This window comes from Lissotriton vulgaris, chromosome 7 (genome assembly GCF_964263255.1).
Source record: "Lissotriton vulgaris chromosome 7, aLisVul1.2, whole genome shotgun sequence".
Taxonomy (NCBI): Eukaryota; Metazoa; Chordata; class Amphibia; order Caudata; family Salamandridae; genus Lissotriton; species Lissotriton vulgaris.
The window spans coordinates 426,416,019-426,429,450 of NC_141695.1; the positions used below are offsets into that span (position 1 = coordinate 426,416,019).

The window sequence follows — 13,432 nt, forward strand, 5'->3', positions numbered from 1 at the left end:
CAGTCAATCCACACAGATTATTAAAGAACAATATAACTGTCCAAAAACTAAAACTAGAATATGTGACACATTTTAACTATCTAGGCAAAACACTAGACACCAAAATGACCTGCCATCCACATTTGGAAAAAAGTAAGACTATCTTGAGTCAAAACTCCATACCAATAATAAAAAAAAACACGGGAATTGCATCACAAAGGCAGTGTCCCCCGCACTTGAAGTATATAAATACAGAGTACAAGCAGTATCCCTAGGAGGTGCAGAAATATGGGGGGCTAGCTGTAGGAACACATTTGCCAGGCAAGAAAATAAGTTTTTAGATCGCTGCTACATCTTCGTGTGCGTACACATTTCATACCCATTGTAATGGACTTGGATATAAAACACATTGAACATCAGGCCATATTGAGTCCTTTGTTGTTTTGGGTACGAATATGGACTACAACAGAACTAGCTAGTTACAAGGAAGGGTTAGAGGAGATCCTAGGGTTAGACAAAATTAACACTCTCCGGTGGGTTAAGCATGTGCATACATGGTTTGATAAACTTGGGCTAAAGCACATTTGTCGAAACCTGGGAACTAGGTCTTGTTCTGAAGCGTTTCAGAATACTAAAAACTAATACCTTACAGAAAATTGTTTTAGTATCAGTAGATTCTTATTTGCTGTGGGTATATTGAGAGAGAAAAAAGGCTGAAATTTTTATGTTTTAATGTGTAGCTGTAATTTCTAGCATGTACTTTCTTATTTTTGCACTTGCACTTTGAAAATGGGTAGTGGTCTGAACGAACTGATCTCGTTTTGTTCCATTTTGTTTACATGCACTTTCAAAAGAATCTGCACTTTGGTTGCTGTCTCGATTAAACTTATTCTCCTGTGGTTTTACCTATATAGGATTAGAAGCATAGCATCTTTTATAACATTTTCATTGTCTGTGTTATTTTCAATATCAAAAGAATGTCTTGAATTTTAAATCATGCTTTTAGCATCAAACATGTATAAAATGTTTATTGTGCATCTTTTATGTTTTTATAAATCGAAATAAAGATTTAGTGAATGAATGAATGATCCAGTAAAATGTTTTGCTAAATGTTTTGCTAAAATGCAGGAATAACATTTGTGCTGGGAACCCTTAGCCATGGACTATTCAGGTCCCACTGATACTGTACCGGACGTATATCAACGACAAAACAAGCCACTTCAAGATATATAGTATTTCATATTTTACGTTTTTACAAATTAGCAAGCAAATCTTTCCCTGGAAGACCTAAAGCATATTCAAATAAAGCTAAAAGCTGTTGTTGCAGCTCTTTTGAGACATGTTCCTATTTCAGAGATATGTAAAGCAGCTACACAGAGGCCTGAATATACATTTACCAGACACAAATGTCTGGAACCAGACTCCAAGGAAGATGCCGGAGTAGATCATGTTTCTCTTGCACATTATAGCAACAAACAGTAACTGGATTTTGGATATTTTTGTCTAAGTAGGCTGGGAAAAAAATAGCAGGTTAAATGTTAAATTAGAGGCTTTACAACATTTGGATAAATAGATTATGCTGATGACCTCCAAATCAGGTAGAATAGTTCTGTAATAATGGACAGTTCAGTTAATGTGAAAAGATAACTTATTCACCACAATGAGGCAATGTGTTGTGCCTATCCACACAGGAAGGTTTCGAATGATTGCCATCAGTGGACTAAACGTGATTACCCTTTGTATTTTGAAGACTTCACTTTTGCGCAGTTTGTACATCTGAGGACTGTGCGTTGTAGTTACTTGGTGTGTTTCCTCAAATGTTAAAGATACAAATGCATATAAACATAGCATTTAATTAAAGTATGAAACTTTATGTATAGCAACCCCACGGTTGCAGACCTCAATCCAAGTTTCCCAGTTTAAAGTCATTACCCAAACCTGAGCATTTCTGTCCTGCGCACTGCATCCTGAAGTTCCATCAACCGTTCTTTATACTGGTTCCTCTCCATGAGCACACGTGCCATCTCCGCCCGGGTGAACCTCTTGCGCTGGGCTGCTGGCACATCTGCCTGGTCAAAAAAAGCAAAGGGTAATAAGATGAGACCTCCAAGTTTGAATGAAAACTCTTATGTCATACAGAGGGCATCAAACATACAAAAACATTTCCTTCCAATTGGTAAGGATAAAGTTACCTTTAAGGAGAACGCATTACTCCTAATACTCCTATACTACTACACTCCTAGGCCACAGGCTCGTTAGTATGATCAATTTGTTGATACAGTTGCCTCCCAGTACGAAAATGCTTCTATAGCTACAATATAAAGATGTGTGAAACCATTATCAGGCATACATGCATATGAGGGCATGCCCCATTCCCGCAAGCAGGGTGATCAGTTGCCAGTTTTTAATTTTTCTAATGAATAATTCAGAGACAGTTAAGTTTCTGTATGGTGGATGAGGGACGGTTTTGCTAATGGGAGAATTCACAGACTAGGAGTAACGTGGAACCTAGAACCACATTCTCTTTGTCATTTTGTCTCTTTGTCTTTAAACAATCTTATTTTCAAACATTTGTGAACTTGTTACTGTAGGAAGGCCCCAGAGTAATTTAGAAGCTAAAAGAACACTGCTAAAGAGTGTAGGGTATGTGGACGGCGAAAAAAGAAAAAAAAGAATGCATCTTAGGCAATTTAGCCGAAATACATTATGCCAGTTCTGCTCCCCATTAGACCTTTCTCCTCATTTCCTCGCGTGGCCCCTTCCTTCTGCTTGCTGGAGGGGGGAGGGGAGGGGAGGGGAGGGGAGGGGAGGGGGGAGGGTGTGTGTGTGTGTGTGTGTGTGTGTGTGTGTGTGTGTGTGTGTGTGTGTGTGTGTGTGTATATATATATATATATATATATATACACTAGCAGCCCGCCCCAGCGTTGCCCGGGGCAGAAGGTGGCTGGGGGCAGCAGAGCGTACTTACAGGGTTTCCTTGCTCCTGTTTTGTTGGTCCTGGCCGCTTCTGCCCGCGCTCGTGTCCGCTGTTCCCCCCGACGTCCCGACTTTGAGGAAAAGGCTTCCGAGCCCTCATGGCCCCCGCCAGTCCCTCCGCCCGTCCCTCGGTGCGCACCCGCGGCTCTTGTTCGCTGTTTCCCCCGACGTCCCGACTTTGAGTAAAAGGCTTGCAAGCTCTCATGGCCCCCGCCCGTCCCTCGGTGCGCACCCACGGCTCTTGTCTGCTGTTTCCCCCGACGTCCCGACTTTGAGTAAAAGGCTTGCGAGCACTCATGGCCCACGCCCGTCCCTCGGTGCGCACCCGCGGCTGCTTCACTTACCTCAGCCGCCGCTCCTCCCCGCGCTGCTGAGTTTACTGCTCCACTGCACCGCCGCTCCTCACCGCTTGTCAGCAGCTCGCCGCTCCTCCCTGCCTGTCCGCAGCTCCTCTTGCTCCTGAACGCCACTCCTCCCCGCGCTCCCGATGTCATCACGCACGTCGCGGCCGGAGCTACTTGCAAGGGACTACTTTTTTTTTATTCCTAAATTTTTTAAAGAACGTATATTTTTATATAGCCTATGTCCTTCTGCTTGCCCTGAGGTTTCCAAAGATGTCTTGGGTGTTTGGATTGGTGGTGTACTTTTCGAGTTTACCTGGCTCAAAGGACACAGTTCTCTCTTTATAATAGTAGTATAGATATATATATATACATATATATATATATCCCGCTCACTGGGGTAACCACAAGTTGAGAGGCACACAAACACGAAGCAGCCTTTCCCCATTAAAAGCTTTATTCGGTACACGCGGCTTTGCATCTCAGTCCGTGCTGCCACAGCATTCTGCCTGACGCGTTTCGTGATGAAATCACTTCCTCAGAGGCTCACGGAGCAGTGCTGGCCACACCCATTTTATCCCTTACACGTATGTTTCCGCATTTCTGGGAGATGTAGTCCACCTTTACAGCCCTTGAATCGTTGCTCCTGCCGTGGCACAATCGAAACCCTGGATGGGCACCGGGATGTTCAGCAGCGTGCAATACCCCGGTACGTGCTCTAGTCAGAGCTCCTTAGATGAAGCCCCTCGGCCTCCTTCCCTTTACAAGGAGTGGTGCTCTCTCGGCGGCTGGTCTGCCGCTCTTAACATCCCGCTCACTGGGGTAACCACAAGTTGAGAGGCACACAAACACGAACCAGCCTTTCCCCATTAAAAGCTTTATTCGGTACACGCGGCTTTGCATCTCAGTCCGTGCTGCCACAGCATTCTGCCTGACGCGTTTCGTGATGAAATCACTTCCTCAGAGGCTCACGGAGCAGAGCTGGCCACACCCATTTTATCCCTTACACGTATGTTTCCGCATTTCTGGGAGATGTAGTCCACCTTTACAGCCCTTGAATCGTTAAAATGGGTGTGGCCAGCACTGCCCCGTACAGACGACCGGCGCTACATAGCGGACTACGCCGTATGCTGATGTTGGGGTAGAACTAAGCAATTATTACTAGAGTGGCCTTACCGGCACAAATATGAAGTATCTCCCATAAGTTGGGATGATGCACTGGATCCCTACCCCATGAAAGAAAATTCCTCAGTATAATTCATTATGCGATAGAGTGAATTCACCACCATTGAGAGTGGATTAAATTCTTATGGTGCAACCAATTCTGGGGCACGGATACATAGATCCTGGGTCGATTACTGATGACGACTACCTGAATCACCATCAGGGTGCTCCCTAGTCCTGAAGAAGACCCGCAAGCAGAGGCTATCAACCACCCCATACGCATTAAGTCGGGTCGAAACGTCGACACCCCTATTAAACCCCCTGGACCACTTAGAATTCTAGTGTGAAACGTGTTAAATAAATGAACCAGATTCTGACATACTAGACTCTGAACTTTGATTGCGGACAGGCTTATACTGTTTGAAATTATCAAACCAGTATATACATTTGTAAAAATTGTCACCAATCTCTCTTCTTTTTCTTTCAATCACACGCGCCATTTCTTGAGCACTAATTCTATGCACGTCTCTATGAGCACCCTGAATTTCATACCTTAAAAACATTGTAAATATTGTAAAAAACTGTACTTTGAACCTTTGAATTATAAAAGGACAAATACATTGTTTTATATAAATAAAGTGTATTATTTTTCTAGAAATACAATATATTTGTTGGGCTCTGTGTTTGTATGAATAATTCTGGATTTTATTCGAGGAGCAAAATTAATTTGGGCTCAAAGTTAGCAAATTAAGGAATATTATTGTGATAAAATCACTGAATTGAATTAGGTCGCGGACCACTGTTTTTGTTAACGCAAGGTACAACGTGGGCAGGGTGCAGTGTATGTGAAAGGTAGGACATGCCCTGGTGTATGTGGCATGTCCGGATAGTGAATTACAGCCCATTTCGTTTTTCACTATTGCAAGGCTACCTGTTCCCCATGGGACAGAATGGGAAGTTTGTTTATAACATCTTATAAACATAACTGGCCCTGGGAACTAGGTGGGAAAATAAAGTTTAGTATGCCTGAACTCAGAATCTAAAGATACATCTTTTAGTGAAGGTGATTTTTACAGTCTGTGTTTGAAAATACCACTTTTAGAAAGTAGGTATTTTCTTGCTAAGTCATCCCGTGTGCCTCTATTGGTTTGTGGATTGCCTGTCTGGGCTTTGGATGACAGAAGGCTGGGGAGCAGGAGTGGCTCCAGATAGTCTAGGTAGGGTCAGGAAAGGGCTGAATAGACCTGGGATACAACGGGGGAAGGGGGAGGAGATTTCCTTGCACCTCAAAGGGCCTGGTCTGCCTCTGACAATGCCATGTCCACCCCCTGCCAGGAAATAACACCAGAGAAGGCAGAACTGGTTCTGGATGGGCACATACACTCTCTGCCTAAGAGATCAAAGGATTTCGGGATATAAATATTGGGGCCCAGACCCCTGAACTTTAGAACTCTTTTGGATCAAGAAGACTGCCAAGACGTAGAGCTGGAGAAGCTGTGAGGAGGGACTACCACTTTGGTGTGTGCTTTGCTGGGTTGGCCTGCAGTGGCCGCTTCTGTCTTAGGCAGTGAAAGGACTGGACTGAACTTTCTGAAATCTACCCTTGTGAGTTTCTCAAAGAGCTTGAGGTAGAGCTTGCCCCCTGTTCAAGAAGTCTCAGGAACAGCAAAGACTTCAAGCTCTTCTGCCCTCAGCATTGGGGACTGTGCATTTTGTGCTGAAACACAATGACGTCTACGACACCGCTGCCGACTCAATGTCCTAAAAGCACCACAGACAGCACCACCGCAACGCCGCAATGTGACCCTGGTCTCACCGATGATGCCTGTTGATGCCGCCACCGAGCCGTTGCTCACACTGCGACCTGTGGCACCGCACTCCGCACTGCCTTGCTTCACGACGACGCTGTGATATCCCCGACGACGACACTCCACACTGAAATCAAAGCTGCTGCTTGCACCGTGGTTTAAGCGCACTGCTCGTAAAGTTACATGATGCGTCTCCCTAATCCTGCACCCCAGCCTTGGCCTACGGATGCCAGCGCCATCGACTCTAGTTCCTCAGCCAAGGACAACGCTTCAGAAACTACGACGCCACTGCTTGCACTGTGGCCTGCCAGCACCGCCTTCATCTCACACCGCGACTCTGGACTCACTAATGATGCCATCTGACGCCACCACCGAGCCGCTGTTCGCACCGCGACCTAAGGGCACCGCATGCCGCACCGCTGGTGTTGAGAGTGCTCTAACAGGAGCTGCTTTCCACGAAAACTTGAGAACTACCCAGAGTTCTCTCCTTTTTTGTGTGTATATATATATATATATATATATATATATATATATATATATATATATATATACACACAAAAAATATATAATAGAAACTAAAAAAAAAGAAGTAAATGCTCTGCATGTGATCGAGGGGTCTCGGGCCCGAAACGCGTCATTGCTGTTTACCTGTACGTTAAACGTCGTTTACAACGTGATGTTTACACCGCGCGACCTTTACCACACTGCCATTACAACGCAAGTCGTTACTACGACTTGCGCTGGATGGCGCTGTTGGTTAAGGAATATTGTAATTTTATATTCCAGCACCTTCCCTACTGTTACGTGGACTGGTGTTGGAATATAAAATTATATTATCCCTAAATCCGCGCCCTCAAACGCAAGTCGTTGTAATGACTTGCGTTGTAAAATCCGCGATGTCAAGTACCGCATTGCATTTAGCCCCTGCACATTTGACTTTGTTAATCAAGGGCAGTGACGGTATGACGGGGACTCGAGGAGAGGCTTTAAAAACATTGGCGCAGTTTGGTGTTCCCTACTCTGCTACATCAAGAGTCCGACAACATCGAGACTTTCATCCACCCCCCATTTTCACCAACCCAAGGTGCTGTCTCACTAAGCATCCTGGTAGCTGCAGTTCGGAGATTCAAAACGATCTGCAGCAGGTGAGCCCAATGGTAAGGGGGAGGAGCGGACCACGCCAGTCATTCTTCAGGCAGCAGGGAAGAACTCACCGCATTTTCCATTCTGGTGTTGGGCGCTGAAGAAGGCAAAAGCCGAAATGCATTCGCCGCCACCGGAGCTGTAACAATGAAATAAAGGCCTTTCCAAGCTGTTCCTCGTTTGGGCTTCTACTCCTTTCTCAGAGGGAGATTACCTTGGCCAAGTGAGCAAGGGACTCACGTCTGAGCATAACCTGCCAACTTGGGGCGAACAAAGCGATACAAAAGGGGATGATGGACTGAGCGTTTGAGCAAATCAAACACTCAGCCCCAGTCAACTGATCTGGGTTTAATCCATCACCATTCTTTAGCTCACTCAGCCACCCCAGTTCAGACATGGCCATATGCAAATCAGTCTGAGGGGGGCGTGGCCGAGAGCCGGCTATGGAGGACGTGTAGCTGAGGAGCTCCGTCCGGAGCCCTAAACACAAGCGGATTATCCTATCATCCTGCACCGTTACCCACCCCATCTTCACGCCCGAAGTTTCCGGGAGTGAGCGGCGTACACTTGCAGTGCACCACCCCTCTTGGACGCCGCCGAAACTTTGATGACCTGCGGCGATCCCGGGGGCCTGTTTCCTCGTGGTAAGCCGCGGACTCGATTGGCCTGGGGGCCGGGCTGCAGCACGGCTCCGGCGGGCTGCTGGTGGGCCCCGGAGGGGGGCGAATCCACGGAGCTTGAGCGCGCTCCCCAGACCGGCAGCGGACGCGGCCCCTTCTACCGCCGCATTGTCTACCTCCCCACCAACGAGCCTGAGGGACCACTCCTGGCCGATCTGCCCGGATCGCGGCACTAGGACACCGGGGCCTGCCCGGCGCCCGCCTGAGCACAGTGGAGACGCCCGCGCTCGCCTGGACACCGGTGAGGAGCAGGGGCCTGGGATTGACACACAGAGGACACTATTGCCTAGTGGGGTAGGACAGCAGCTTGGTGCACACGGAGACCACTCGCGACGGCCTCCCGCCGCTGCGGGATCATAGCCGCCATTTTGCCTCCACCCTGAACCCCGGGCCCTCCCAGCATCTGGCGTGGAGCCCTGCGTTGCCAAAGGCGCATTGCAACGGCGAGTTTGTTGCGGCCCTGACAACCCCTCATACCACCGGCACGGCCACCTGCACGCACAGTGAGGAGGGGGTACCTGAGCACTGCCGAGTGGCCCGGCTACCTGAGGCTTCCACGGAGGGCTCCTGGCTGCAAGACACCTTCGGCTGGACTGCAATAACACGCTCTCTTTCCTTCTGACCTTCGACGGATCCCCCAATAGTGGCCCAACACCCCTACACGTCGCCCCGTGGTGGCCGGAACCGCGGCTGGGAGGAGGACCCTCCACTGAGCGCTACTACACTCACTGACGAGGATTCTGTGCTGTGGGCTTGGCATCGCTCTAGGGTGTAACCCTTTATTCGTATCCTCGTGGCATCACCGGTGGCTGCACAGACGCCTCTGCACATTGCTCGGAGTGCCATCAGGCGGTGCAAGCCGGAGACGGAGAGTGCTCCTACTACTCCGCCACCCTGCATACCAGATCGATGGGGAAACACAGGGGCAGGACCCAGGACCACAGCGCATCAGCGGACATGCAGTCCACCGGCTCGGAGGACCCTCTAGCTTCATCTAACGCGGACCCTACGACTGGAAAAGGTTCGCAGGACGCCAAGCTGGATCTCATACTAAATGAAATACGGGCCACACGGGAAGCGCTAGAATCACGCATAGACAGCATGGTGACGGGCCTCTCATTACTCCGAGCAGACCATAACAAACTTGCGGAGAAAGTGTCGGAACAGAAACTTGCGCTGAATGATCTCATACCTCAGCAGACGGAACACTCAGCGAAGCTGGAAGGTATGGAGAAACAACTCAAGCAGCTATGGGACAAGGTGGATGATGCGGAAGGGAGGGCCTGCCGCAACAACGTCCGCATCCTAGGCATACCGGAGCGCAGCGAGGGGAGGAACCCCACCCAATTCGTGGAGGACTGGATCAGGAAGATGGTGGGCCCGGAAGATCTCACGGCGCTATACAGCGTAGAGCGAGCGCATAGAATGCCGTCAAGACCTCCGCAACCAGGGGCACCCCCACCCCCCTTGATCGCGCGACTCCTTCACTACAAGGACCGCGACACTGTGCTGAGAGTGGCCCGGGAAAAAGCGCTGATCCGCTATGAAGACAAGAACGTCTCCATATATCCTGACTTCACGCCCACAGTACAGAGAGCTAGGTCCACCTTCGTGGGGGTGAAGCGCAAACTGCGGGAAAGAGACTTGAAATATGCCCTCCTGTTCCCCGCTCGCCTCAAGATAATTTATGAGAACAAATCCCATTTCTTTGACTCGCCGGAGGAGTGGATGGAGGTTACGCTGACGCCGCCGACCTCACAGGACCCATTTGTGGACTCGGGGAATGAAAGGCACCAGAATCCATCGGGCCGGAGTCGCCCGGCTTCCAATAAGGGACGAGCCCCCTCGCAAAAATCGTCCTCAAGGGGACGGTCCGCAGCGGACCGCCTGACAGGCAGATCATCGGTGGTGCAACTAACGGAGGAGGCCCTCGCCGCTCACGATGCGGACACTAACAGAGGTCAGGCCAGCATCTCCGGCACACACACTGAAGTGTCGGCGTCGGCGGACAGCCTACAATTATTTCCCAAGATCACGGCGCAGACAGCGGAGGAATTCTAACGCCGGCAGCTTGCACCCTGAACAAAGTCCGGGTGGTAATGTATGAACAGTGTATCTCCTTATATGATGGGGGGTAACTAGCAGGTTTGTTTTTCATGGAGGGCTGCCGCACCACCGCAGGCCAGTACACGTTAGGCACGAGAGGTCCACTCTCCCCACCGTATGCACTTGGAACTGTTTACTTCCTGCCCATGTTGGGCACCCTGGTTTGGATTGCGGGCCCGTTGGCCCGGGGACCTTAATGTTAAGGGGCTAACTGTTTACACGACACTCTTATCATACGACATGAAGTACTTGGCATGGTCACCCACGGTCCCACCATGGCCGCATTGCAGGTTTCGTCATGGGACCGCTTAATGTTTATGACTTGTGCACCTGGAATGTGCGGGGCATGGGCTCGATCCACAAGAGACACAGGATACTGGCCCAGCTAAATCGCCGGGGAATCATGATAGCTTGCCTGCAGGAGACACACTTGAACTGCGCTGAAGGCTTGAAACTTAGAAAGAAGTGGAGGGGTCAACTCTTTGCCACATCCTACTCAGCGTTCTCTAGGGGGGCTGCTATTTGGCTCCGCAACTCTGTTCCTTTTAAGCCGATTGAACAGCAAATTGATAAAGAGGGCAGATATGTGTTTGTGAAGGGCTTGTTGGATGGGGACACGATTGTGTTTGGCTGTGTGTATTCGCCAAACTCTGGCCAATCAGATTTTCTGGTAAATGTCAATAGGATCCTTGCAGATTGGGCAGATCACCAGTGGGTGATTGGAGGAGATTTTAATGCTGTCTTAGATGTTACACTAGATAGGTCTCACCCCCCACAGAAAGCAGGAGGCAGGCAGATGCGCTGGCACAATGGGCGGTGGGATGGGAATTGGCAGATGCATGGCGCAGTGCACACCCCCTGGACAGGGAATACACCTTTTTCTCCCCCCCCCTCACCAGCTACATACCAGGATAGACCATATATTCTGTTCCCCCTCCCTACTGGGGTCGGTCGTCCAAGCCCAGCATACGGGGAAGACCCTCTCGGATCATAATCCTGTGGAGCTCACCTGGCAATGGGGCCGGATGCTGGCCCCTATCCCGACCTGGAGGTTACCCACAGAATTGCTTGAAGACTCGGTCTTCAGGGCGTCCATGGCGGACGCCGTTGAGACCTACTTTGCCACCAACGCAAACACTGCCAGCTCCAGATAAGTAGAGTGGGACACCTTCAAGGTCTTCATCAGGGGAGAGGCGATGGCCTCCCGAGTGGGCAGGAGGAGGGAGGTGATAGGTGCCCTAAAAGAGGTGGAAGGTACACTGGCAATGCTGGAGAGCGAAGCTGCGGGCACAAACACACACTTCACTCCACTGCAAGAGCCGCACATTAAACACGCCGAACTCCTGGAAGACTTGAGGCTCCTAGATTACAAAGAATACACTATCAGGCAACATACACAGGCGGATAGATCAGGCCCACTACTGGCCCGTATTATAAGAGACTCTCCGGTGAACCATCCGATCTTGGAAATATTGGACCAGAACGGTTTACTGGCCTCGTCCCAAGTGGGCATCAATACCGCATTCCGGGACTATTATGCCACACTTTATGGTCCTCACCAATGCCTCTCCGAGGCTGTATTAGAGGACTTCGTGAGGGACTTTGAATTACCCCAACTCACAGCCAGGCAAGCCGAAGACCTGAAACGTGCTATTACTATTGCAGAAATTAGACAGGCAATACACACTCTCCCGAGGAGCAAGACCCCTGGAACGGATGGCCTACCGGCTGAGTTCTACGCTACGTACATGGACCTCCTAGCCCCGCGCCTCCACACTGTTTATCTGGAAGCGCTGCGCACTGCCTCACTGCCCCAGTCCTCCCTCCAAGCTTTAATAACCTCCCTCTTGAAGCCGGGTAAAGATGGCATGCACCTAGCTAACTACAGGCCCTTTTCCCTCCTTAACACCGACTACAAGATATTGAGCAAGATATTAGCGATGCGATTGGCGCAATACATCCCGCACCTGATACACCCCGACCAATGCGGGTTTGTGCCGGGGAGGAGCATGGCCATGAACCTTAGAAGGCTTGCTCAGCTGATGCTATGGGACCTGGCGGACTTGGGTTCTGAAGGCTGCATCTCGTTGGACCTGAAACAGGCCTTTGATTCCCTTAGATGGGATTTCATGTTTACTGCGCTCGCGAAATTTGGGATTCCACCCGAGTATATTGCATGGGTCAAACTGCTCTATACCCGCCCTACGGCCCGAGTGCGCACGTCCAGATACATCTCTGGTCCCGTGGACATAGCAAGGGGCACCAGACAGGGCTGCCCGCTCTCCCCACTCCTGTTCATCCTGGCCCTTGAACCACTGCTCTGTAAACTCAGAACGGCAGCTCCCCACTATGGCATCCGGAGGGGCACGACCACCCACGTGGTCTCCACATACGCAGATGACATTATCCTATACCTCCATGATTTGAGGGGAGACCTTGCTTCTATGTCTAAAATATTCGAGGACTTCAGATTATTATCTGGCCTCTCCATAAGCGAGTCCAAGTCCTACGGGTTCATGTTTGCAGCCCCTGGCCAGCCCACACCCTTACCCTTCGCGCCACACACATTTCAAATGGCGGACTTCACCTTCCGCTATCTCGGGGTACAAATCTACAGGGATGCAGATATGATGATCGATGGCAACCTCGGCCGGGCGATGAGAGCGCTCAAATCACAAATACAATTTTGGTTGTCATTACCCTTATCGGTAGCCGGAAGGGTGGCCATCTCTAAGATGGTGATGCTTCCCCGCCTCATTTACTATTTTACCAACTTGCCATTTCTGATTCCCGTCTCGACATTTAAATCACTGGATACCCTCCTCACGGAACTCATATGGGGCCCGGGGCGGAGACGCATAGGCCTTGCCAAACTGCAGCTCCCTACTGGAGCCGGGGGTATGGGAGTACCAGACTTCTGGGCCTACAACTTTGCATGCCAGCTGCAATGGCTAGCCTACTGGCTAGCGGGTCGGAACCTGCATGACGTTGATATAACGGAGGAGGACCACTCTAGGGGGAAGATCCATGTCTTGCTATTGCCCCGCTCAGACCTGCCAGGAAATGCCCCGCCACTGCTCCGGCTTGCTATCCAATACTGGCGGAAGGCCCTGAAATACACCACCCCGGCGACATCCTATGCCCCCACAATCCCACTACTGGGTATCCCGCTGGAGGCGGGCCCTCTTACAGCACACATACTCACGCCTTGGCATGACACTGGAGTGGCGACTAT

General features: G+C 50.0%; 1 protein-coding gene across 4 annotated transcripts in view; it reads right to left on the reverse strand.

Moving 5' to 3' along the window:
• LOC147701782 (C-Jun-amino-terminal kinase-interacting protein 4-like) overlaps positions 1-13,432 on the reverse strand; it is an 861,003-nt gene that overhangs the window by 387,504 nt on the left and 460,067 nt on the right. For 2 of the 4 annotated variants that reach the window (XM_086930413.1, XM_086930412.1), the window contains exon 13: positions 1,918-2,048. In XM_086930413.1, the coding sequence (XP_086786539.1) occupies positions 1,918-2,048 (131 nt within the window). Of the gene's footprint in view, positions 1-1,911; positions 2,049-13,432 lie in introns of all 4 variants that reach the window. The other 2 variants (XM_086930411.1, XM_086930410.1) reach the window with 1 other exon arrangement.